The sequence below is a fragment of the Pipistrellus kuhlii genome, unplaced genomic scaffold, assembly GCF_014108245.1.
Source record: "Pipistrellus kuhlii isolate mPipKuh1 unplaced genomic scaffold, mPipKuh1.p scaffold_m20_p_132, whole genome shotgun sequence".
Classification (NCBI taxonomy): domain Eukaryota; kingdom Metazoa; phylum Chordata; class Mammalia; order Chiroptera; family Vespertilionidae; genus Pipistrellus; species Pipistrellus kuhlii.
Genome location: NW_023425441.1, coordinates 179110 through 203835, shown reverse-complemented (window position 1 = coordinate 203835; position 24726 = coordinate 179110). Strand labels below are relative to the sequence as shown.

The following is a 24726-nucleotide window of genomic DNA, read 5'->3' as shown; positions in this document are numbered from 1 at the left end:
CGGCGGCGCTCGGTTCCGGACTCCCGGCCGTCGGCTCGGCTCGCCCGGGCCCCTTCGTGCCGGTTCGGCCGCCGCTCGGGCATCCTCGGCTCGGCTCGCCGCGCGGCCGGGCGCGCTCGGCGGAGTCCGGATGGAGGACTCGGACGCGGCCGCCAAGCAGCTGGGCCTGGCCGAGGCGGCGGCGGTGGCGGCCGCGGCCGCTGTGGCGGCGGCGGCCGCGGCCGCGGCGGGGAGCGAGGCGGACGAGCCGGTGCTCCGCAGGGACGAGGACTCGGAGGAGGACGGGGACGCGCAGGCGGAGCGCGAGACGCGGCGGGTGACGGCCGTGGCGGTGATGGCCGCCGAGCCCCGGCACATGGACATGGGCGCCGAGGCCCTGCCCGGCCCCGACGAGGCTGCTGCGGCCGCCGCCTTCGCAGGCAAGTGCTGCCGGCCCGCGCCGCCCGCCCGCGCCCGCGCGCACCCCTGCACGCCCCCGCCCCCAGTCCACGCCTGCACGGCGTGCACCTGCTCCGCACGTAACCTGCACCGCATGCACCGACCAGCCCGCACTCTCACCCCGCAGAGCCCGCACACCACTCCCACCGGCCCACACGCCCGCCGTGCACCTGCCCCGCCGGACCAGGCCCTGTCTGCCCGACGCACTGCCCGCACACCCACACCCGCACCTGCCCGCGCACACCTGGACCATAGACCTGCCCGAAGCACCTGCCCCCACATGCACCCCCTGTCCCCAAAGCCCCCCACATCACCTCCCCTGCAAAGCCCCCCCATACACCCCCTGCAAAGCCCCCCACATACACCCCCTGCAAAGCCCCATGGCCGGCCACCTCCTCCCCAGCACCTGCCTCACACTGTGCCCAGTGGCTCCTGCACACTGGCCCTGCAGGCACATCTGCTCCCTGAACCCCTTTTCCTTGTCCAGCCCACCCCCTCCTGTCAGCACTCTGTGCTCTTTCCCCTTGCCCAGCCGGCCTTGTCTGTCCGGTCCCTGTGTGTGTGTGTGTCCCTGCGTGTGGCCCCAGTGTGTGCGTGCGGGTGAACCAGCTGGGTGTGGGGTGCCCCAGTGCTGGTGCCTGTGTGGTCTGTGCCGGGTCCTCGGAGGCGTTGTGGCTCTCGGTTCCGTTTTTGTTGCTAAACTCTGGATTAACGTCGGGACTTTGCACCGTGAAGTTTCCTTCGGGTTTTTGTCCCTTTTGCGCATGGATTTCACAGTGCAGAAGCGTGATTTTCTTCCCTGCAAATCTTTCGGGCTGTGTTTTTTGTTTGTTTTAAATGTATTTTTATTGATCACAAAGAGGAAGGGAGAGGGAGGGAGAGAGAGAGGGAGGGAGGGAGGGAGGGAGGGAAACATCAACGATGAGAATCATCGACCGGCTGCCTCCTGCACGCCTCCCACTGGGGATGGGGCCCGCAGCCCCGCACATGCCCTGACCGGGATGGAACCCTGGCCTCCTGCTTCCGAGGTTGATGCTCAGCCTGAGCCGCGCCGGGCGGGCTGTGGTTGTTTTGCGTGTTGAAGCGGTAACACTGACATAGGTTAGGGGGTTCTGGGTGCCCTCGGAGGCTCCCTGCTGGGCAGAGGCCTGCTGTGTGGCCTTCAGACTAGAATGTGCGTTCAGACGGTTCCCTCCGCACGCAGGGCGGGCGCTATGGAAGTAAAGGGGGGCCAGGAGCCCCCCGGGAGGGCAGAGCCAGCAGGAGGAGCCAGGGCGTCGGGTGGCGCCGGGCGCTCGGGGCCCATCCTGGCGGGAAGGCTCTCCGGGGTGGCTTCTCCCGGCAGCCGAAGGCGCCCCCATAGCCAGGGCCTCCGTGCGGTGCCGGCTGGGGAGCAGCCCTGTGGTGGGTGCCCCGGCGCTGTGAGGCCGGGCTCTGGGGGCGCTGAGTCGGCTCCCGTGTTGCAGAGGTGACCACCGTGACGGTGGCCAACGTGGGCGCCTCGGCGGACAACGTCTTCACCACCTCGGTGGCCAACGCCGCCTCTCTCTCCGGCCACGTGCTGGTAAGCTGCCGTGCGCCGTCCGGGGGCTCCCCCCCCCCCCGGCTCCTGCTCTAGTGGGGCCGCTGCCGGGGAGGGGGTTTGGGGGGGCTGCTGCCGGGGAGGGGGTTTGGGGGGGCTGCTGCCGGGGAGGGGGGTTTGTGGGGGCTGCTGCCGGGGGGGGGGGTTTGGGGGGGCTGCTGCCGGGGAGGGGGGTTGGGGGGGCTGCTGCCTGGGAGGGGGGTTCAGGGGCTTTGAGGGTAGAGCTGGAGGGGGACCAGTCATGAAATGTGGGCCCAGCCCAGGGGTCAGGGCACAGCGCTCCCGCCCCCTCGCAGGTGGCCGAGCAGGGCCCTAGGATGGGAGTGCCCACCGTCCACTGGCCAGCTTCCGTGGGCCAGTCTGGGGGGAGGGCCCAGGCGGTCTGAGGGGGTGGGGGAGGGCCGGTCTGAGGGGGAGGGGGAGGGCCGGGCTGAGGGGGAGGGGGAGGGCCGGTCTGAGGGGGAGGGCCCAGGCGGTCTGAGGGGGAGGGGGAGGGCCGGTCTGAGGGGGAGGGCCCGGGCGGTCTGAGGGGGAGGGGGAGGGCCGGTCTGAGGGGGAGGGCCCTGGCCGGTCTGAGGGGAGGGGGAGGGCCGGTCTGAGGGGGAGGGCCCGGGCGGTCTGAGGGGGAGGGGGAGGGCCGTCTGAGGGGAGGGGGAGGGCCGGTCTGAGGGGAGGGGGAGGGCCGGTCTGAGGGGGAGGGGGAGGGCCGGTCTGAGGGGGAGGGGGAGGGCCGGTCTGAGGGGAGGGGAGGGCCGGTCTGAGGGGGTGGGGGAGGGCCGGTCTGAGGGGGTGGGGAGGGCCGGTCTGAGGGGGAGGGGGAGGGCCGGTCTGAGGGGGAGGGCCCTGGCCTGTCTGAGGGGAGGGGGAGGGCCGGTCTGAGGGGGAGGGGGAGGGCCGGTCTGAGGGGAGGGGGAGGGCCGGTCTGAGGGGGAGGGGGAGGGCCGGTCTGGGGGGAGGGCCCGGCTTCCCGGCCTTCCCTCCCGGAGGCCGGGCGGCCGGCGCCTGTTTCAGGCTTCTCTGGAGCAGCCGGTGCTGCGGCTCCGCAGGCGGTCTCCCGTGAGCTCGGGGCCACACAGCTGCCGCGGACTCTCCTCGCAGTGGGCTCTGCGTTCATGTCTCGGTGACATCTTCGAAGGAGACCCACGGGCGTGGCAGGCGTCGCCGTGGTGACAGGGAGAACCTCGCGGCAGGGGCAATCGTCCCGAGACGATTGGAGTGCCCCTCCCCTCTAGTCCGGCAGGACCGCCCTGCAGATCGGCGACAGCCTGAACCCCGAAAAGGCCACGCTGATCGTGGTGCACACGGACGGGAGCATCGTGGAGACCGCGGGGCTGAAGGGGCCGGCCGCCCCACTCACCCCAGGTACGGCCTGCCCCCCACAGCCGGGGGGGGGGGTCCGGGGGGTCCTTGCTTATTTCTGCGGTCAGTTTGGAATAGCAATTACTGTTAACTTTTCAAGACATGTTTTTATTCGTTTCAGAGATGGAGAGAGAGGGAGAGAGAAACATCAGTGATGAGAGAATCACTGATCGGCTGCCTCCTGCACGCCCACCCCACACTGGGGATCAAGCCCACAACCCAGGCATGTGCCCCGACCAGAATCAAACCCAGGACCCAAATCCGGGTCCTTTCTGTCTGCAGGGCGACACTCTATCCACTGAGCCACACCGGCCAGGGCTGGAATAGCAGCTATTACTAAGTGGGTTTTTCCAGCTGAGGAAGGCTTGCCCGCGGGGCCCCATCTGGAGTGGAGGGCGGTGCTGGGGGGTCACCGGGGAACACCGAGACCCGCCGTGGGAACTGACCGGCCCCGCTCCTCCCGGCTTGTCCGGGTCTCACCGCCAAACGCTCTCTGTGCCCAGGTCCGCAGTCGCCTCCCACGCCCCTGGCGCCCGGGCAGGACAAGGGGGGCAGCAAGTACAACTGGGACCCGTCGGTGTACGACAGCGAGCTGCCTGTGCGCTGCCGCAACATCAGCGGCACGCTCTACAAGAACCGGCTGGGCTCAGGTAGGCGCCCGCCCTGCCGGACCCTGCCCGCAGCCCACGGCACCCGGCCCACAGCTGGTTAAGGACACGGGCGAAGTCAGGGCGCCCAGGAGGTCCGGGTGGTGCGGGAGGGGGGGGGGGGACACGACATGGTCAACCAGGAAGCGCGGTGACCCAGCGAGGGAGAGGTGGCCGAGGCGTCTGTTCCTGGCTCAGATGGGGACGGGGCAGCGGGCTCCGGCTGGGCAGCTGCCTGGAGCTGGGCGTGGCAGCGTGGGCAGTGGCTGCAGATCCGGGACGCGGGCAGCCCTGCCCCTCAGCCGAGGCCCACGCAGGAGCGGGTGAGGTCCAGGCCCGGACCAGCCGGGCAGGAGGCGGGAACCGGCCGTCCTGTGTTCCAGGCGGCCGGGGCCGGTGCATCAAGCAGGGGGAGAACTGGTACAGCCCCACGGAGTTCGAGGCCATGGCCGGGAGGGCCAGCAGCAAGGACTGGAAGCGGAGCATCCGCTACGCGGGCCGGCCGCTGCAGTGCCTGATCCAGGTGCGCCCTCACCCTCACCCGCCCGCCCGCCTCGGGGCGGCTCCCGGCCCCAGCTGGACTGCACGGCGGCCGGGGCCTGGGCACCGTGTGGCTGCCTGTGTCTCCTCTCCCGACGCTCCGATGGTGTCGTCTGCCCGTGGAGTGGCGGGAGGCCTGGGCGCAGCCAGTGTTCTGTCCCAGCTGGGCTTCCTGGGAGTAGATGGAGGGGAAGGGGGAACGAACACCCTGGAGGGAGGGAAGGTTCTGGGAAGTGCAGGATCTCGCCTCATGGAGCGCTCACGTTCAGGCAGTCTGACGGTGGCGGCACCTTCTCGTTCCAGGACGGGATCCTGAACCCCCACGCCGCCTCCTGCACCTGCGCCGCCTGCTGCGACGACATGAGCCTGGTGAGTGGCGGTCACCGCCCACGGCCCTGGCGCCCGCGCCCTCCTCTTACCCCCCCCAGGTCCCCGGTGCCCCTTTCAAACTCCCCTCTGGGACCAGGCCTCGGCTGGGCGCGGGTCGGCCCAGAACGGTTGTTAGGGGGACGTCAGCGAAGCATCCTGAGATAGTGGAGAGCTGAACCCCCAAACCAGACACTTTTAACGAGGTTTTTTTTGTTTTGTTTTTTTTTAATCGATTTCAGAGGGAGAGGGGAAGAGAGATCACGGCACCGGTGATGAGAGGGAATCACTGACTGGCTGCCTCCTGCCCGGCCCCCTCCACTGGGGATGGAGCCCACAACCTGGGCACGTGCCCTTAACCAGGAAGTTCCTGGTTCATAGGTCAACGCTCAACCACTGAGCTACACTGGCCAGGCCCAGACACTTAAAAAAAACAACCTCACTACTTTTCAGAGAGAAGAGGGGGGGGAGAGAGAGAGAGAGAGAGAGAGAGAGAGAGAGAGCGAGCGCGCGGTTGTCTCTCACATGCCCTCACGGGAATCACACTGAAACCGTGGTGTACGGATGACGGACGCTCCAGCCAGCCGAGCACGGCCAGGCGCCCTCCAATGGCTGTGTCTGGCAGGGGGCGCAGGGGGCGCAGTAAGACGTGGAAAGTGCCGAGGGGACCAGAGAGATGCTCTAGACCAGGGGTCCTCAAACTTTTTAAAGTGGGGGCCAGATCACGGTCCCTCAGAGAGCTGGAGGGCCGGACTATGTGAACTACTAATTCCTACTGTAACTTCTCGGCTGCGCTCACTGCCCGAAAAACCTGGCGGGCCGGATCAGGCTCCTCTGCGGGCCGCATGTGGCCCGCGGGCCGTAGTTTGAAGACGCCTGCCTAGACTCTACGCCAGGCTCCCCAGCGAGGGGCCGAGCAGGCGGGGTTCCTCCTGGAGCTCGGGGCCGCGAGACAGCGTCCCTGAGCTGGGCCTCCCCGCTCCTGTGTCCATGTCCCGTCCTGCCAGCGGCCACCGCCGTGCCTCTTCCCGTGGGGCCAGGCGCCTGCGGTCTCTCCTTCACGTGGCCCCTCGTCTTCTCGGGCTCCTGGGCGTCCGGTGCGTTGCCACACTCCCCTGGTCACCCTGTCGTTCCTGTGCTCCTTCTGGAAGCACCTGCCCTGTCCTGAAGGACACGGGGGCCTCAGAGGGGTTCTCCCCGTGGACGGGGAGCCGGGCCCCGCTTGGTCCGTGGATGGGAGCCGCGCCCACCGGCGCCCTCTCCGTGCTCCCCGCAGAGCGGCCCCGTCCGGCTCTTCGTCCCCTACAAGCGGCGCAAGAAGGAGAACGAGCTGCCCGCCGCCCCAGGCAAGAAGGAGGCCCCCAAGAACATCACGCTGCTCCCCGCCACGGCCGCCACCACCTGTGAGTCCTCCCCACCCCCCCGCCCCCCTTCCAGCCCCCGCTTCTCCCGGGCCGGCCGCAGAGGAGTCTGCAGCTGCGAGGCGCCCCGCGGCCCGGCTCCTGGGGTCCCCCGAGGCCCCGCCCGCAGTAAGAGCCGCCTCTGCCCCCGCAGTCACTGTGACCCCCTCAGGACAGATCACTACCTCCGGCGCGCTGACGTTCGACCGGGCGTCCACTGTGGAGGCCACGGCCGTCATCTCCGAGAGCCCGGCCCAGGGGGACGTGTTCGCGGGAGCCACAGGCAAGTGGCCTCAACGCCGCTGACCCGCACCCGCACCCACCTCGCCCGCCTCATCCGGCGCAGCGAGGGGGCCCCGGGGGCAGTTCCGCTGGGCGGGAGCCCCGTGGCACCGGGAGGCGTGAGCTGGGGCGTGGGGAGCTCGGGGCAGCGAGGGGGGTGGTGCGGGGGGTGAGGAGGGGGTGGGGAGCGGGGCAGGACCAGGCCCCCTGAAAAGCCCAGCTGCCCAGCCCACTCTAGGCCAGCGTAGCCCGTGGGGACACGTGTGAGCACGTGTGCAGTGTGTGTGCTCGCAGCCGTGCTGGGGAGGGCCGTGGGGACCAGAGTTTCCTGCATTTTGCTTCACCCAGTTCTGTCGCTGGCTCAGCTCAGACCCCCGTCTCGGCCGCTGCCACGCGTGGCGGGAACGGGGGATGGCGCCACGGGGCCGTGTCCGCGCGGCCTGGCACCAGCGCCCCTTTCTCGCTGCAGTGCAAGAGGCGGGCGTGCAGCCCCCGTGCCGGGTGGGCCACGCGGAGCCCCACTACCCCGGCTACCAGGACAGCTGCCAGGTGGCACCCTTCCCGGAAGCCGCGTTGCCGACCGCGCACCCCAAAATAGGTCAGTCCGGGGGCTGGCAGGGAGCCTGCGTGAGGAGCGTGTGCTTGGCTTTGTCTGCTGGGGCCCGGGTCGGGGCCGTGCCCACCGCCTGTTTGTCACGGGTTTGTGAGGCCCCAGGCACGCGTGTGTACGGAGACCGTGTGACCGGAGAAGCCCGGGTCACCTTCCGCCTCGAGGGCCGGCTCACTCCGTCCCGGGAAGGGGCTCGCCCAGGCGAGGCCGCAGTTCTGTGAGCCGTGGCCCCCTTTTCCCGTGTAAGCTCCCCCTACATCACGCCACCTCTGCCCCCCCTGCCGTCACCGCTAGCACCCGGGCCGGGGCGCCTGGGCTGGGCCTGGGTGGCGAGCTGCATGCACCCTCCCCTTGTCAGCGTGTGCCCTCGGCGGGCGCCGGGAGGCCAGGGCCGGTGGCTGCTCCCGCGCTGCCCAGGTCAGCCTGCTGGCCGAGCACCCGGGCTCGGATCGGGGCTCGTCCTGGCCCTCGCCCGGGGGTGGCATCGCAAAGCCGAGGGCCGGCCCGCCCGTGGGCTGGAGCTGCTGGCCGGTCGGCACCCACGCCCAGTACCCAGGAGAGGGGCTGTGCTCCCGGGAGGGCTCTCCCTGGAGGGCTGGGTGTGGCCCCCAGCAGCCCTGGGCCCTGTGCTGGGGGTGGGCCTCCTCGCACTGCCCCCCTCCCCCGCTGTGGCTGGGTGTCCGCTTCGCCCAAAGCACAGAGGCCACGGGTCCCGCTTCCCTTCTTCCGTCTTCGAAACGGTCTCCTCGGGACCGGGGGCTCCGTTCTCTCGTCCTCCGTCGATGGGCGCGACCACAGCCGCTCCCGCAGCCGGGGCCACGCCACGAGTCCTCGCCCCGGACACGGAGGCTCTGCCCTGGCTGCTCTGGCGCCGTGCTCAGGCCGTCAGCCCGCCGGGAGGGTTTTTCTGGTCAAGGGCACGTACCTCCGTGGCGGGCTCCCCAGCCCGGTCGGGGCGTGTGCATCTCACATCCCTGTTTCTCTCTGTCTCTGCCTCCCTTCCACTCTCTCTGAAAGTCAATGGAAAAATGCCCTCGGGTGAGGGTTATACAATAATAAAAGCAAAGTAAAAGCGAGGGCTTTGTATTTTTGTTTTATCCTTACCAAGGGCATGTTCATTGGTTTTCAGAGAGAGGGGAAGGGAGAGAGAGAAACATCCACCAGTTCTCTCTCCTGGTGTCGAACCCACAGCCTAGGAACGAGCCGTGACTAGGAGTAGAGCCTCTGGCCCTTTGGTGTGCGGTGCCGCCCCCTCCACACCGGCCAGGCTGCCCTCGCCTCTGAGCCGAGGGGCTGAGCTCACGGGTCCCGACTGCCCCCCCCCCCCCCCCCCCGTAACGTGCATGTTCCCGTCACGGCTCCGAGCAGAGGCCCCGCTTCCATCACCTGCCCCTTCCCGGCCCGGCCCCACCCCGGTCCTGAGGTTCCTGTTGGAAGGCTCATCCTGAGCCCCTCCCTCCCCTTCGCTGTCCCCCGCCCGGCCGGAAGCTGGCTGCCCCCTGCCCGGCGCGCTCTGCTCGTGGCCCGTGTCACCAGACGTCTGCCTCCCACCTGGGCCGGGGGGCGGGGAGACCCAGCGGCCCCACGCCGAGCATGTAGGGCAGGCCAGGGAGCGGGGAGCTGCCCTGATGCTGGTTCTGTCCTGTTTCCCTAACGCCCAGTGCTGACCTCCCTGCCGGCCCTGGCCGTGCCGCCCTCCCACCCCGCCAAGGCCGTCTCGCCCGCCGTGGTCAACGGGCTGGAGCTGTCGGAGCCGCGGAGCTGGCTGTACCTGGAGGAGATGGTCAACTCCCTGCTCAGCACGGCCCAGCAGCTGAAGGCGCTGTTTGAGCAAGCCAAGCAGGCCAGCTCCTACCGCGAGGCCGCGGCCGCCCAGGCCCCGGCGCAGGACGCCGAGCGCAAGGAGGTAGCGTGAGTGCAGAGCCGGCCGCTGCGGGGGCACAGGTGTGGATGGACAAGGGGGATCGGGGCACGTGGTCCCGCCCTCCTAACGCCCAGCTGGGGGAGGCTGGAGGAGGTGGGGGAGGCTGGGAGAGGCTGGGAGAGGTGGGGGAGGCTGGGGGAGGCTGGAGGAGGCTGGGAGAGGCTGGGGGAGGCTGGGAGAGGTGGGGGAGGCTGGGAGAGGCTGGGAGTGCGTGGGGGGAAGGTGAGGCCGTGCTGTGTGCCGTGCGTGCTGGGGGGGCTGGCGTGATGTTAGCGGAGCTTCCGCACTCAGCAGGTGTGTGTGGGGTGCGCAAGCAAATTCGGATTGACTCGCCTCCACCACGTCTGCCCAAGAGAGAAATCCTGGGCACGAAAACGCTTCCACTCAGTCTACCTCTCTCGGGTCAAAGGATAGATGAGCTGTCACTGTTAATTCCCTAAATGACTTCCAAACGTGTGGCTAGCTGTTTTCCTTTAAAAGTGTTCTGCTCCCGATGGCCGTGGACAGGTGACCTTACGCTGGTTCCAGGGGCAGCGCAGCCGTTAGACGTTTCTGTACCTCATCAGTGCCCGCCAGACGCCGTGGCGATTGGTTCGTTTTCAGGGAAGAAAAATGCTGCTTCTGCCGTGAAGAGGGAGATAATTTAAACAATGTGATTCCGCCCTGGCGGGCCAAAGGCCAGGAGCCGGCCTGTGCATGGCGGGCGGTTCTCCCAATCCCGCTGCACAGCGGTGGAAGCGCCGGTGCGGACAGCAGTACGTAGCTCACTGCCAGCCCGCGCCTGCCCAGTGCCCGGGGCCCCCGGGCGGTGGTTTTAAAGGAGAAGCCACGTCGTGGCTGCCTGCAGTGAGCGCTCGCCCTCCACGTCCCCGCAGTGTGGCCCCCGTGGGCGAGACTACGAATAACGGGAACCGGGAGCCACCGAGCTCCCGGCGGAGAAATGAAACCAGTGCCCGCAGCTGGGGAGCGGCACCTGCTTCTCTGGAGAAGTGAAAGCCGCCCAACGGAACCCTGGTTCTTCTCACGGCCACCGCCTGGCAGCTGGTTCGGCCGCTGTGTCTGCGTCCGCGGTGCCGGTGGAGGAAGCGCCAGATCGGTCCCTGTGACCGGCCTGTGCGGGAGCTGCATCGCCCTCCTCTGGCCCCCTCCCCCGCGTCGCCCCCTCCTCTGTGGGACCCCTAGTCGCCCTCTCGGGGAGCTTGCCGGCCGGGGTTCGTCTCCAGGGCAGACGTGGGGGTCTGCCTGGCGGAGGCAGCAGTGCCCCCTGCAGGCTGTCCCGCGTGGTGCGGGCACTGCCCGTGTCCCAGCTGCCACCGTGGCCCCGGGCCTCGGTGCGCTGCGCACGTTCCGCCTCCCTGGCTGCCCCGCCCGGCCGCGCCGTCTGCGCCGTGGCCTCCGGGGTGGGTGGTCTTCCTTCCTGCCCGGCCCCTCCGGTGGCTCGGGGCGTCGTGGCACGTTCGGTTTGCCGTGGAGGCGGCGCAGCCTGTTCCTCCCCCAGCACCGGCGCTGGGCCTCTCCCCTCCCTGCGGGGGCTGTGCCCCGCCCTCCGCGGCCTCCCTGTGTGGGGGAGCCCGTCTGGCCGCGCCCTGGTCCCGTCCGGCGGGCTGCACCCCACTGCTGCCGGGCGTGGCCTTCGCGCCTGTGCTGCCCTCCGGGCTGAGACAGGTGCTGGGGTCACCGGTCGCGTACCCCTTGACTCGTACACGTTAGGGGCTCCTCAGTACTGTCCTAGCCCTGATTTTTAAAATGCGTCTTTATTGACTTTCAGAGAGAGGGGAACATCAGTGAGAGAGGAATGTCCATCAGCTGCCTCCTGCACACCCGGGCACACACCCTCCTGGGAATTGCACTGTGACCTCCTGGTTCCTGGGCCGGCGCTCCAACCACTGAGCAGGCCAGGCTTTGGGGTTGTGGTTTGTTTTAACGTGGAACGCTTCTCCAACTCGCGCGTCGTCCTGGCGCAGGGCCGTGCTGGGTCCGTGAGCGCAGGGTGTGTGTGTGCGCGTGTGTGTGTGTGTGCGCGCGCGTGCAGGTGTCTTAAAAGGCGGCCACGAGGGGCCCTGGGGGGCGCTCCCTCTGCTGCCCCCGGGCTGCCCGCCGGCAGCTCCCCCGGTGAGGGCACGTCCCGGCGGGCCCAGGGCGCCTGCGGCAGGAGGGCCGCCTGTCTCTGGCCCCGGGTGCGAGGGAGCGTGGGGTGGGAACAGACACGGGTTATTACTTAGAATGACCCGAGTCCTCCCGGCCCTCGCCAGGCAGCTAGGACGGGAGTGAGGGGTCCCGTTCCCCCGGGATGCAGGACGGACGGACGGACGGACGGACGAAGGGGCAGGTGCTCGGGTTGGGGACGCCCGCTGCTCAGGGATCCAGGCGGGGGGGCAGCGAGGAAGCGAAAGGGGAACGCTCTCCACTTGGTTCCACATCTTCCTTCCTGCGTCACCCCCCACCCCGGCCTGAGCTCGCTCCCGGAGCGGACAGGCTGTGGCCGTGTGTGTCCGGGGCGGGCGGGCGGGAGCCGCTGCCAGGCGCCGTTCCCACAGGGAGCAGCCCGGCTCGGCCGCCATGTTTCTCCGAGGCCGTCTGCTGAGGGGGCTGGGCTGTGAGGGGGCTGGGCTGTGAGGGGGGCTGGGCTGTGAGGGGGCTGGGCTGTGAGGGGGCTGGGCTGTGAGGGGGGCTGGGCTGTGAGGGGGGCTGGGCTGTGAGGGGGCTCAGCCTGTGAGGGGGCTGGGCTGTGAGGGGGGCTCAGCCTGTGAGGGGGCTGGGCTGTGAGGGGGCTGGGCTGTGAGGGGGCTCAGCCTGTGAGGGGGCTGGGCTGTGAGGGGGCTGGGCTGTGAGGGGGCTCAGCCTGTGAGGGGGCTGGGCTGTCAGGGGGCTGGGCTGTGAGGGGGCTCAGCCTGTGAGGGGGCTGGGCTGTGAGGGGGCTGGGCTGTGAGGGGGCTCAGCCTGTGAGGGGGCTGGGCTGTCAGGGGGCTGGGCTGTGAGGGGGCTCAGCCTGTCAGGGGGGCTGGTGTGCAGGAGGCAGCTGGTCGATGTTTCTCTCTCATCTGGCTCTTTGTCTCTCTCCCTCTCTGTAAAAAGTCAATAAAATACATTTTTTAAAAGAATAAGTAAACAAAAGGCCGAGCTTAGCGCTGCCGGACCCTCAGGGTTGTCCCGCCCGATGCGGGCACAGCCTCTGTGTGTGCTCCGCGCAGGGGGAAGTGGGGGAGGGAGAGCCAGGCCTTGGCTGCAGGGCACGGGTCAGCGTGGGGCCGCAGCCTCCTGGGGGGCCTGGCGGTGCCTCCACCCTGCTCCGCTCAGCAGACTGCTCTCCCTGGGAGCCCTCCCTCCTGCAGGCGCCTTCACCCCCACCCCCTTCTCCCCCCTCCGGTTTCGTCACGAGCAGTCCGGCCGGGGGCACGGGGACCGGGTGACGTGGGTGCCCACGCGGTGGCTGCTGAGAGGCAGCGCGTGTTAAATATAGCCTTCTGCGAAGACGGAACTGGAGTTCAGAACAGAAACCGGGCTGGCTGGGGCTGGTGGGCGCCGGCAGGTCCTGAACACGTCACACCACGGGCAGCGCAGGCCACAAGCAGGTGCACGCTCGTGTGGCCGCAGAAACCCGGTTCACAGAAACGGGTTCGTCTGACAGACGGGGGGACACAGAGGCTGGAACTAACAGCCACCGTTAGCACAGAACACGAGCTCACCAGACACCGAAGAGCCACACGCATTGATAAGTGTAGCGCGGTAAACCTGTTTTCCTCGTTCTCCTGCTGCACACGCCAAACACGCCAGTCCGAGGCTAATGCCGGGGCCGTCGGCTGCTAGACATTCTCCGCCTGTATCGGTGGGGAGAGAGAGTGCGCCTGCGCGTAAGGCGTGTGCGGGAAATGAATGCAACACAATTACAGTCATCAGTCGTTAGCGAACGTTGTAGTTCGTTATTCACTACGTATGACAGGATATTGTCAACATTAAGTTACAACATTTTTATTTTATTTATTTACTTTTTAAATATATTTTATTGATTTTTCACAGAGAGGAAGGGAGAGGGGTAGAGAACTAGAAACATCGATGAGAGAGAAACATCGACCAGCCGCCTCCTGCACCACCACCCCCAATGGGGATGTGCTCACAGCCAATGTATTATACATGCCCTTGACTGGAATTGAACCTGGGACCCTTCAGTCCGCAGACCAACGCTCTATCCACTGGGCCAACCCGGTTTCGGCTGGTTTTTTTTTTGTTTGTTTGTTTGTTTTTAATAAGTTTTTATTGTTCATATTATTACAAATGTTCCTTCCCCCCCTCCACCATTGCTCTCCTCCACCAGGTTCCCACCCCACCCTCTTCCCTTACCCCTCTCCCCATTGTCCTCATCCATAGGTGCACAGTTTATGTTCAGTCTCTTCCCACGTCCCCCTCTTCCCTTTTCCCCAAGAATTGTCAGTTCACTCCCCTTCCATACCTCTGATTCTATTATATTCAACAGTTAATATTGTTCATCAGATTTTTTTTTTTAATTTCCTTGGTTTTTAGATTCACTTGTTGATAGTTACGTATTTGTTGTTCGTAATTTTTATCTTTGTTTACTTTCTCTTCTGAAAGAACCCCCTTCAGCAATTCATATAATTCTGGTTTGGCGGTGATGAACTCCTTTAGCTTTTTTTTTATTAGTGAAGCTCTTTTTCTGGCCTTCGATTCTGAGTGATAGCTTTGCTGGATAGATTATTTTTGGCTGTAGGTTCTTGCTATTCATCACCTTGAATATTTTTTGCCATTCCCTTCTGGCCTGCATGGTTTCTGTTGAAAAGTCAGCTGACAATCGTATAGGTGCTCCTTTATAGGTTACTACCTTCTTTGCTCTTGCTTCTTTTAATATTCTCTCTTTGTCTTTTGCTCTTGGAATTTTAATAATGATGTGTCTCGGTGTGGTCCTCTTTGGATTCCTTTTGTTTGGAGTTCTGTGCGCTTCCTGGACTTGTAAGTCTAATTCTTTCACCAGGTGGGGGAAGTTTTCTGTCACTATTTCTTTCAGTATGTTTTTGATATCTTGCTCTCTCTCATCTTCTGGGACCCCCATAATTCTGATATTGGTTCGCTTGAAGTTGTCCCAGAGGTTTCTTACATTATCTTCAATTTTCTGGATTCTCTTGCCTTCTAGCTTCTGTGAAGGAGTGTCTTCTGGCTCTTTATGTTCCATATTTTTGACTTGATTCTTGCGATCTTCCCTTCTGTTTTTAGGACTCTGTAAAATATTTTTTATTTCAGACAATGTATTCTTTATTTCTTGTTGACTCCTTATTAATTCTAGTTGATCTCTTTTCATGTCCTCATAGGTCTTGTCCATCTTTTCTATGAAATTCTTGAAAAACCTTATAAGCGTAGATTTGAACTCTATATCTAGACGCTTTTTGTCCTCCATTTCTTTTGTTTGTGATCTATTTTGTTGTCGCATTTCACAGTTACAGATGGGACGGGGTTTCAGGGTGGAACCTGCAGCTTTGGCTTCCGTCAGCCCTGCCCTATGCGGGTCCTTCAGTGCTCGCTGCCGGCGCCTCTGAGAGAAAGGTGCCCTCGATTTTCGCCTGCTGCCAAACAGTCTGTGCTCTCCCCCAATGAGCCCGGTATTGGGGCTCAGTTCAGTTGGAGGTGGAGTTGGAGGTGGCGTTCAGAGCAGTCTGGAGCCCCAGTCTCCTTCCCGTCAGGGCAATCCCGTGGCACAGCCGACCGTCCCTTCTCTGCGCGCCGTGTGCGCGCCTCCGGGACCTCCTTTCGCCTCTCCCCGGGGTTCCGCCTTACAGCCCGGCTCCCTATGGCTGAGCCTGAGTCCCCGGGGTCTGGCCTAGAACTGGGGATCAGAGCAGTCGGGGGCCCAGCACAGTCGGAGTTTTATCTCCTTTCCGCTAGGGAACGCCCGCCAGGCACTCGGCCTCCCTCCTCTCCGGCTCCGTCCTCTCCGCGCGCCGGTCTCCGTACCTTGGGCTTTTCCAGCTCCTCCGCACCCCCTTCTGGTTTTCTCCTTGCTTCTCACTGTAGAATTTCCAGTCAGTCAACCTTCCTGTAGTTCTGGGCAATGTCCGTTTTATATTTTAGTTGTATTTTATTGAAATTGTTGTGTGCGGCTGCGGCTAGGTGTTCACATGGGGGCAGCCATCTTGGATCCTCCCGGTTTTTCCAAGTTACAACATTTTTATTAAAACGTGCTTTTTTTAATCCTCACCCGAGGATATTTTCCCATTGATCTTTAGAGAGAGAGGAAGAGGAAAAGACAGAAACACCGATGTGAGAGAAACACACCCATGGGTTGCCTCCCGCACGCGCCCCAGCAGGGCCCAGGCCAGGGAGGAGCCTGCAACTGAGGTACATGCCCTTGACCTGAATCGAACCCAGGTCCTTTCGGTCCGCAAGCTGATGCTCTATCCACTGAGCCACACCGGCCAGAGGTTAACATGTTTCTTACATACTGTTATGTCGGCTGGGCTGCAAAAATATTTATTATGGGCTACACGCAGCCAGCGCGTTTGACACGCATGTGCTGGCATGCGCCGTCTGCTGCCTGTTGCTGCGCTCCGTGCTCGGAGCTGACCTCGGCGTGTCTGCTGTGTCACCCGCTGTACCATTGCGGTCCGCCGGGGCCAGGCTGGCATCCCTGTGTTTGGCCCTCAGCTGGTCAGAGAGGAAGCTCCCAGCCCACACTTCACACACGATGCACACGGTGGGGACCCAGGAGCCTCGTGGCTGGAGGTCGGGCACAGCGCCGGGTGGGGTGGGCGCTCGGTCCCCGCTGGCCAGAGCTGAGGCCCATCCCCGCCCGCGGGGAATTCTGCCCCAGCCTGGGTCCGGGCCCTCTGCCCCGGAGGGGGCGGGCCAGGGCGTGTGGCGGCCCAGCCCTCCCCTCTGCCGCTCTGACGGGCTCTGTCCCCACAGCAGTCCTGTGTCAACTGCGGCCGGGAGGCCCTGAGCGAGTGCACCGGCTGCCACAAGGTCAACTACTGCTCCACCTTCTGCCAGCGTAAGGTAGGCTGCCTGCCCGGCCAAGCTGCTCCCCGTGGCCTTGGCCTGTGGTCCGTGGTCCGCGCCCAGCCGGAGCCCCTGTGTCTGTTGCCACCATTCGGCCTTCCTCGGAGGAGGTTAAACGGCGTTTTCCAGGGCCTCGGGGCCGCCTCACTGGGCCCCGCCTGCTTGCTCCTCGGCCTGCGGGGGATTCCTGGGTGAGGGAGGATTGCGGTGGGGAGGACGCCACACACAGCCACGCACGTCACTCAGCCTGTCCCCGGACAGGGCCCTGAGCACCGTCCCTTCTCCGCAGAGGTCCCCGGGAGGGTGACCGAGCAGGGCTGTGGGCTGTGGGGTGTGGCACGGGGTGCGGCAAGGGCTTCCCAGGCGCAGGGAGGGGGCGTTGGGGCAGGGAGGCCGGGGCCTGCTCACTGCACTCTAGGAAGAGCCGGCAGGACAGCGGAGAGCTGTCCACCGCCACCGGGAGCCCGTACGGCGGCAGGCACTGGTCCCGTTCCTCCAGAGATGCTTGTCCACCCGCCTTCCCGTCACACCCTTCCCTGCGTCCAGCCTCCTGCAAGCCCTGGTCCAGGCTCCATGCCCACCTGGGGGTGCAGGGGCTGTGGCCTCGTCAGCGCCCGCCCGTCCTCCCGGGAGCCCAGCCTGCGCCGCCCCGGGCTGCAGCTGTGGTTTCGAGGTCGCGATTGTAAACCGCTTGTGGCAGCAGCACAGATACAGTGTTCTTCAAAGGACATTATTTTATTTTTTAAATGTATTTCTATTGCTTTCAGAGAGGAAGGGAGAGGGAGAGAGAGAGACATCAGTGGTGAGAGAATCACCCATCGGCTGCCTCCTGCCCACCCCACGCGGGGGATCCAGCCCGCATCCCAGCATGTGCCCGGCCGAGAATCGCCGGGCCTCAAGCTGAGCCTCGCCAGCCAGCGGCACAGACGTCGCCGTGTGCAGGCCCCTGGACGCCTTCAGGGCCTCGGGTTTGAGGCTCCTCCCGGGTGCTGGCCTGTGAGCCGGCCCCGCAGACACCGAGAGCCAGGCGGGGCCGCTCCCGTCACGTGCCTCTCCCCGCAGGACTGGAAGGACCACCAGCACATGTGCGGGCAGGCGGCGGCCGTCACCGTGCAGGGGGACGAGGTGCAGGTCGCCGAGGGCGTGATCGAGAAGGTCGCCGTGTGAGGGTGCACCGGGGCCCCGTGCGGGCTGCTGGGCGGGACCCCTCGAGGACTCCGCTGCAGGGCGGGGCGAGGAGAAGGGAAAAAACTTGCTGGCCAAGTTACGAACAGAGTGGGGTGGCCTGTGCCCCGGGAAGGCCGGGCAGCGAGGGCCGGGCCTCGGCGGCTCACGGTGCTTTTCTATTCTTGGATCGCGAGGGTCCGGTCTTACCCACGGGTGTGTTGTGTGTGTAACACGCGTGTATATATATGTGTCTCATTAAAGTCGATCCCTAACGCAATCCCAGCTCTCACCTCCCAGACGCTGGGAGGCGGGTCGGCCTGCCTCAGTTTCTCCTGATCTTGTGGTGAGAAAGCCTTGACAGGAAGTGCACCGGCCTCAGGACAGCAGGCCCTGCAGCCATCTGCCCGCCCGCCCGTCACCCAGAGACCGGAGCAGCGGCCAGAGCTGCCCAGGGACCCTCCCGCAGGCTCGGAGCTGCCGGTCATCTGGAAGGCACAGCCTGGGTGCAGCCTCGTCCTTCAGCTCCGGCCACACGGAGACTGCCCATGCCTGCCCCTCCCAGCGCTGACCACTGGGCCCCACGGTGCTGGTCCCTGAGGCAGGGCGGGCGCTCCTGGACAGCTGGGGTGGGTGAAGAAGAGGGGCCGCTCAGCAGCAGGGGCGCAGGGCCTTGCGGAAGGCAGAGCGGAACCCGGCGTGGAAGAGCGAGTAGAGCAGCGGGTTGAGGGCGCTGTTGAGGTAGCCCAGCCAGGTGACGGCGCTCACCAGCCGCGGGGGCACCGCGCAGGCGGCACACAGCGCGCGCGTGACGTGCACCACGAAGAAGGGCGTCCAGCAAACCAGGAAGGCCCCTGGCGAGGGGGTGCGGGGGCGGGTGAGCGCGGGCCTGCGGAGCCGGGGGCCCAGGCCGCCACCCCCGCGCCGCGCCCTCCGGCACCCACCGACCACCACGGGCAGCACCCTCATGGCCTTGCGCTCCCGGCCGGTGGTCTGGGCGCGTCGGCGGCGGGCTGGCGGCGGGGCCGGGGGCGGCGGGGGCGGGCCGGCCGCGGGGGCGGCGGCGGCGGCGGCGGGGGGCGGCGGGCCGGGGCCGCTGGGCCGGCGGGGCGCGCGGGCGAGCAGCTTGGCGCGGCGCGCGGCCCCCCAGCGCCGCAGGCCCCGGAAGGTGGCCGCGGACAGCAGCAGCAGCAGCGGGCAGGGCAGCAGGAAGGAGCACACGGACGAGTAGACCACGTAGTCGCGGTCCTCCAGGCGGCACGCCGTGGGGTCGCGGCCGCGCGTGTCGTTGAGGCCGCACAGCACGGGCGCCGCCACCGCCGCCGCCAGCAGCCACGTGGCGCCGATGAGCAGCAGCTGCCGGCCGCCGCGGCCCGGGCGGTTGTAGCGCAGCGGCCGGGCCACGGCCACGAACCTGCGGGAGCACCCGGGGGAGCTGGGGCGGGGCCATCTACGAGGGGCGTGGCCTGGGTGTGGGTGGGGAATTTGGAGGCGGGGCCAGGGAGGCTGGGCGGGGTCAGAGAAGCGGGACAGGGAGTGGGCGGGGCCGTCTCAGAGGGGCGGGGAGGGTCGGGGTCAGAGAAGCGGGACAGGGGGCTGGGATGGGGCCATCTCAGAGGGGATGGGGCGGGGGCGGGGCGTTGGGAGGCGGGGCGGGGCCAGAGGAGCGGGACAGGGGGTGGGGCGGAGCTATCTAAGAGGGGCGGGGCCTGGTGTGGGCTGGGGTTTGGAGGCGGGGCCAGGGAGGCTGGGCGGGGTCAGAAGCGGGAGAGGGAGTGGGCGGGGCATCTCAGAGGGGGCGAGGCCATCTAGGAGGGGACCGGAGCTGGGGGCGGGGCCAGAGGAGAGGGCTGGTGAGGGGCGGGGCCAGAGTGTGGGGCGGGGCGTTTGGAGGCGGGGCCATCTAGGAGGGGTTACGGGGTGGGCGGGGCCAGGGGAGATGGGGCGGCCCTGGGGGTCTGGGGTCGCGGCCAGTCGTGCAGGAGGGGCGGCGGGCCGGGGCGGGGCCGCCCACCTGTCCACGCTGATGGCGCACAGGTTGAAGATGGAAGCGGTGCACAGCATGACGTCCATGGCCATGAGCGCGTCGCAGAGGCGGGGGCCCAGCAGCCACACGCCGCCCTGGGCCTGGGCGAGAGGAGGGGGCGGGGCAGCAACCAGGGACCCAGGCCGCAGCCCTTGCCGGGTCCCCCCACCGCGCCTCCTGTTAGAACTGAGCAGGCCTGGGAGGTCGGGGTGGGGGACAGGGGAAGCGGACCCCGGTCTCTGATGACCAGGGGCTCGGGGGTCCCCACCCCGCCCGCCGCTCATGCTCTCCCCAGAGCACGGCTGAGAGTCCTCTGTCAGGCTAAGCTGTCCCTGCTGGGGTTTGGACAAACGGCTTCGCTCTGAGCCCTCGCCTGGGAAAGTGGAGAGCAAACGAATTAAAATATAAAGCCGCCTCACTGCCGGCGCCCTCCGAGGGCGGCGGAGCAGACAGCCCGCCTTCTAAATCCCGTCCCGCCGATTTGGGGCGATTAGGAGCCTAAGACCTTCGCGGTGACGTCTGCTCGGGGCTCGCAGGGCACCGCAGGCCACGCGTGTCCGCGTCCTGCGGGCCTCCGCCCAGCGCTGCCCCCTCACCGTCTCCGTCAGGAACCCGCCTCCCGCCCGGCCCTCCGGGCCCCACAGCCACCCCTCAGTTCTGCTGTCCCCCACCTCCTCCTCCCCTCCCTGCCCTCCCCCTGGGGCTCCGTCCGTGCAGGGAGGGGCGCCTTCCAGGGCTGCAGTGTGTGGGCTCTGGTCCCGCGGCTGGGCCTGTGCGGTGATGTCTGTGCTCCGGGGAGCTGGCTCCCGGGGAGGTGGGCCCCGCTGAGGGCGGGGGGCCCCTCTGGGCTCCCCAATTCCGCTGCTGGGGCCCGGCTGGAAGGACAGAGGCCTGTCGGGCAGTAACGAGGTTCCCAGGAGGCATGAGGCGGGGTCCCAGCGGCGGGTAGGGCTCGGAGGAGCGGGGGGACGGGTCGGGCCCGGAGGCGTGGGGGGCGGCGGGTAGGGCAGACAGGAGCGGAGGCGGCGGGGCGGCCCGGAGGCGCGGGGGGCGGTGGGAGGAGCGGGGGGGGGGGGAGCGGGTCGGCCCGGAGGCGCGGGGCGGCGGGGCGGCCCGGAGGAGCGGGGGGGCGGGGCGGCCCGGAGGAGCGGGGGGCGGCGGGATGAGCGGGGGGGCGGGGCGGCCCGGAGGCGCGGGGCGGCGGGAGGAGCGGGGGGGCGGGGCGGCCCGGAGGCGCGGGGCGGCGGGTCGGGCAGACAGGAGCGGAGGCGGCGGGGGGGCCCGGAGGCACGGGGGGCGGCGGGAGGAGCGGCGGGTCGGGCTCGGAGGCGCGGGGGGGCGGGGCGGCCCGGAGGAGCGGGGGGGCGGGTCGGCCCGGAGGAGCGGGGGCGGCGGGAGGAGCGGGGGGGCGGGGCGGCCGGGAGGCGCGGGGCGGCGGGTCGGGCAGGCAGAGCGGGGCCGGGGGCACCCACCTCCGAGTACACGAACAGCGGCAGCACGAGCAGCGCCAGCAGCAGGTCGGCGGCCGCCAGGCTCAGCACGAAGTAGTTGGCGGGCGTCCGCAGGGCGCGCTCGGCCGCCACGCTCACGCACACGAGCGAGTTCCCCGCGAGCACCGCGCCGATGAGCAGCACGCCGCCCGCCAGCGCCGCCGCCCCCGCGCCGCCGCCCCGCAGCCCCGGCAGCGCGGCCCCCGCGGCCCCGGCGGCGCTGCGGTTCCCCATGGCGCCCGCCGGCCCGGGCCAGCACCGCGGACAGCGCCGGCCCCGCCCCGGCCCGCCCCGCAGGGCCTGCGTCTGCCCACCCGCGACTGTCCACACGGGGGCCGGGCGGGGGCCGGGTCGGATGGGTGCGGCGGGCCCAGGTCGGGGTGTGGCGCGGGTCTGAGCCCCGGGAAACCCACGGGATGGAAGGCGGGCCGAACCGCACCCCGGGTCGCTCGCGCCGGCCTCCCCCCACCCCCCTCCGGCCGCGGGGATCCCGGGTCCCCACAGTGCCCAAGCTGGGCCCACCTCCAGGGCCGGTTCTCACTCCCCCCTGTCCCCGAGGTGTGGGCGGACACACTAATCAGGCGCCACCCGCGGGGAGACTCCACCCGCAGGCTTGGGGCGCTCAGGCTCCGCCCCCTTGGGTCCTCGAGGATCCTGGGTCTGGGTGCTTGAGGCCCGAAGCCTACCCGCACCCCCCTCTGCACCCCTCCAACCCCACCCCACAATGACTGCCTCCGCCCAGAGCCCTGCACCCACCGCAGGACGCAGCCTTTCATCCGGGACCCGGGACCCCCGGGCCCCTGCCTGACCCTCCAGGCGGCAGCTAAGTGGTCAGCCCCAAACCCGCTCTACCACCTGGGGCCTGGGGCCTTGAGCCCGTGGGCGCCCCCTCAGCCCGGGAGCCGGGAGCTGGGAGCTGGCCTGACCTTGGCCTTAGGTGAGGGGGGCGGGGATAAGCCCTCGGGGAGATTAGCGATGCCTGTGGCCGAGAAAAGAAAAGCCTGGTGAGCCCCTCTCACCCTGCACCTCCAGGCCTCCATCACCCCAAGTGCCAACCCCACCCGGAGCCGGGAGGGCGGGGCCTGGCGCCCGCAGGGGAGACGGCCCTGCCCGGTCCGCCGGACTGTCTGCCCTCAGGTGAGAGCCGGGCACAGACGGTCCAGGAGAAGGCTCGATGTTCATCCCCGCATCGCGGACGCCTGGCACGGGCCCTGCCCTGGGCGGTGAAGCAGGCCTCTGGGCGGGTCCCGCAGGAATGCCGGCTGCATAGGACTCGGCGGGAGGGCTCCCTTCCCCTCCCGTGCGAGAGACTGACACCGACCCTTCCCACAGAAGGCATCGGGCCTGGAGTTCTCTTTCCTTTTTAAAATATATTTTACTGATTTCTCACAGAGAGGAAGGGAGAGGGATAGAGTTAGAAACATTGATGAGAGAGAAACATCCATCAGCTGCCTCCTGCACCCCCCACTGGGGATGTGCTCGCAACCAAGGTGCCCGCAGGCCGACGCTCTATCCACTGAGCCAAACCAGCTAGGGCTTTATTGCTCTTTTCAAAGAAACAGCCTTTGGTTTCATTGATTTTTTTATGAGTTTGTTTTCCGTTTCATTGATTTCTACTCTCATCCTTGTCATTTCCCTTCTCCTGCTGGTTTTATCCTCAGTATCCCTTTTCCCAGTTCCTTAAAAGGCCGCTGTTTTTCTTTCTAACCTGAGCGTGTAACGCCCAGAGTCCCTCGGAGATGCACCCACCTGTGTCTGCTTTCAATTATGTTCGGGTCCAAGTCCTCCGCCCTCCCCCGGAACTCCTCCCGTGGCCCGAGGGTTCCTTAGGATGAGGGTGTTTAACTTCCCGGTGCAATAAAAAACCCACGGCAACAGCAAAACAAACCCTGATCCCAACTCACGCTCTCCTTAACGACTACCTCAAGATGAACCAGAGACGTAAATGCAAACCTGACCCTGGAACAGCGTTTGGAAGAAAGAGGGAGGCGGGGGAGTCTTTGTGACCCGGGCGGAGGCAGAGATTTTAGGTGTGACATCCAAAGCACGAACAAACTGGACTTCAAACTGGACTTCATTAAAATTAAACCTCCCAGCCCTGGCCAATTTGGCTCAGTGGATACAGCGTCGGCCTGCGGACTGAAGGGTCCCAGGTTCGATTCCGGCCAACGGCACATGTCCAGGTTGCAGGCTCCATTCCCAGTGTGGGGCATGCAGGAGGCAGCCAATCAATGGTTCTCTCTCATTATTGATGTTTCTATCTCTCCCTCTCCCTTCCTCTCTGAAATCAATAAATACATATTTTTTTTAAATTAAACCTTCCTGGTTAGGGAGAGGTGGGGGAGATAAGAGTTCAACCAAAGGACTTGTCACATGTGTCAAACACAAGGCCCGCGGGCCAAATCCGTCCCGCCAGGCCTTGCAATGTGGCCCGCACCGCGCTGTCATCACTGCACTCCGCTGCGTTTCCATCACAATGACAGTTTATGACTGTTCAGTAAACCATTCGGCCCTCGATTTAGGCTGGATTTTAGATTTTGGCCCCTTCTCTGATTGAGTTCGACACCCCTAAGTCTTGAATGCATGCACATAAGAATAACCAACAGATGCACTCTGGGGCATGTATAGGGGGGGGTGGGGGGGTGGTAAGGTATGTACACATATATTGTAATACCTTAATAAAAAATTAATGCTTCCAGCCACAGAACAGGAGGAAATATTATCAAACAACTTGTCTACGAAACTCAGAACTCAAGAGAGAGGGCATCGCAGGAAAGAACCCATATCAGGATTGCTCGTGGACCCACACAAGCCCCGAGCAGCCCGAGCCACCCAACCGCAGCCCGTCCGACAGGACGCCTCCCCCGGAGAGCCACTGCGGGCCCAGGGAGCCGGCAGACCGCACCCACGGGCGTCCACGTGAGAAGCCCACACTGTGGTTCCAACTCCGTGACCCCCAGGCGGATGGCGGGGTGCGGACAGGTGCAGCAGGGGAGCCAGAGGGCGGGAAACTGCTCCCGGTGAGACTGGCGGTGGCCACGGCCCCTCACACCGTCCAGCGGAGAAGTCACAAATCCGCGTGGGCTCCTCCGGCACCAGGCCGCCGAGGGCCGGGGCTGGGCGGGGGCTCCGGGGATCTGTGGCTGCTGCTGCGCCTTAACCACCTGGTTCGGCCCAGATCAGTTTATGGCCTCCGTTCCCAGATGAGGTGGATGGGAAGGGTTTCCTGCGTCCTGCCGGCTGTCAAAAGCCCCACTTAATCCCCTTCGATCCCAGCTGCCTCCCCCCCCCCCCCCCCACCTCCTGCTGCTTCACCCTCTGCTGCCTGGAAAAATACAGAGAGCACTGGGGAGGCACCCAGGCCCGGATCCGCGCCCCCTGCAACCCCACCGCTCCACCCGCCCCTGCCCCACAGCGAATGCCAGTGAGGGCACAGGTGCCCCCCAAACCGTCCGCGGCCAATGCCAGTGACCTCACGGCCTGCGCTTGGCCGCCCCCCTCCAGGGGCCCGCGACCAGGATCGCCCGCCTTTCGGCCCAGCCCAGACCCTCCCGAACCCCTCCCCCAGGCCCCGGCGCCCAGGGGCCCATGCTTAGCCTGTCACACACACACACACACACACACACACACACACACACACACACACACCGCCCCCGGCCGGTCCGCTCCGCTGCCCTCCACCCCTACCGCCCAGGGGCGCCGGCGCGGCGGGACTTGGGGGGGCGGCCAGCCCGGCGACAGCTGGGGGGGCGGCCCTGACCTTCCCGCCGATCGATGGGCGCGCCGGGCCGCGCGGAGCCGGGGCGGCGCTGAGCCCCCGCCGCCCGCCCTCGGGGGCGGCTATAAGGGCGGCGCGGGCCGCGGCCGGGCAGCCGAGCTCACCACCGGCCGCCACC

The 24726-nt window shown here is 66.7% G+C and overlaps 2 protein-coding genes across 6 annotated transcripts; one reads left to right on the top strand and one right to left on the bottom strand.

Moving 5' to 3' along the window:
- The first annotated feature begins 7 nt into the window (after positions 1 to 7).
- On the top strand, positions 8 to 17590 carry DEAF1 (DEAF1 transcription factor). 4 transcript variants are annotated; one of them, XR_006741502.1, is made up of 12 exons: positions 8 to 419; positions 1905 to 2002; positions 3253 to 3382; positions 3883 to 4029; positions 4410 to 4549; positions 4870 to 4935; positions 6209 to 6335; positions 6487 to 6615; positions 7084 to 7212; positions 8886 to 9135; positions 16061 to 16147; positions 17213 to 17342. XR_006741502.1 is itself a non-coding variant. In XM_036436207.2 (12 exons), the coding sequence occupies exons 1-12, from the start codon at positions 131 to 133 to the stop codon at positions 17315 to 17317; spliced, it is 1692 nt and encodes a 563-aa protein (XP_036292100.1). In that variant the 5' UTR covers positions 8 to 130; the 3' UTR covers positions 17318 to 17590. The 4 variants fall into 4 exon arrangements, 2 of the variants coding, with proteins under 2 accessions (XP_036292100.1, XP_036292099.1); XR_006741501.1 differs by having other exon boundaries at positions 16058 to 16147; XM_036436207.2 differs by having other exon boundaries at positions 8886 to 9130; positions 17213 to 17590.
- Positions 17591 to 17904: 314 nt separating this feature from the next.
- Positions 17905 to 21065, bottom strand: DRD4 (dopamine receptor D4). Of its 2 annotated transcripts, XM_036436221.2 has the most exons (4): positions 20813 to 21065; positions 19329 to 19441; positions 18259 to 18728; positions 17905 to 18168 (listed from the first exon to the last, which is right to left on the bottom strand). In XM_036436221.2, exons 1-4 carry the CDS (start codon positions 21062 to 21064, stop codon positions 17966 to 17968), a joined length of 1038 nt encoding a protein of 345 aa, XP_036292114.1. In that variant the 5' UTR covers position 21065; the 3' UTR covers positions 17905 to 17965. The 2 variants fall into 2 exon arrangements, with proteins under 2 accessions (XP_036292114.1, XP_045437024.1); XM_045581068.1 differs by having other exon boundaries at positions 17905 to 18728.
- Between the last annotated feature and the right edge of the window lie 3661 nt (positions 21066 to 24726).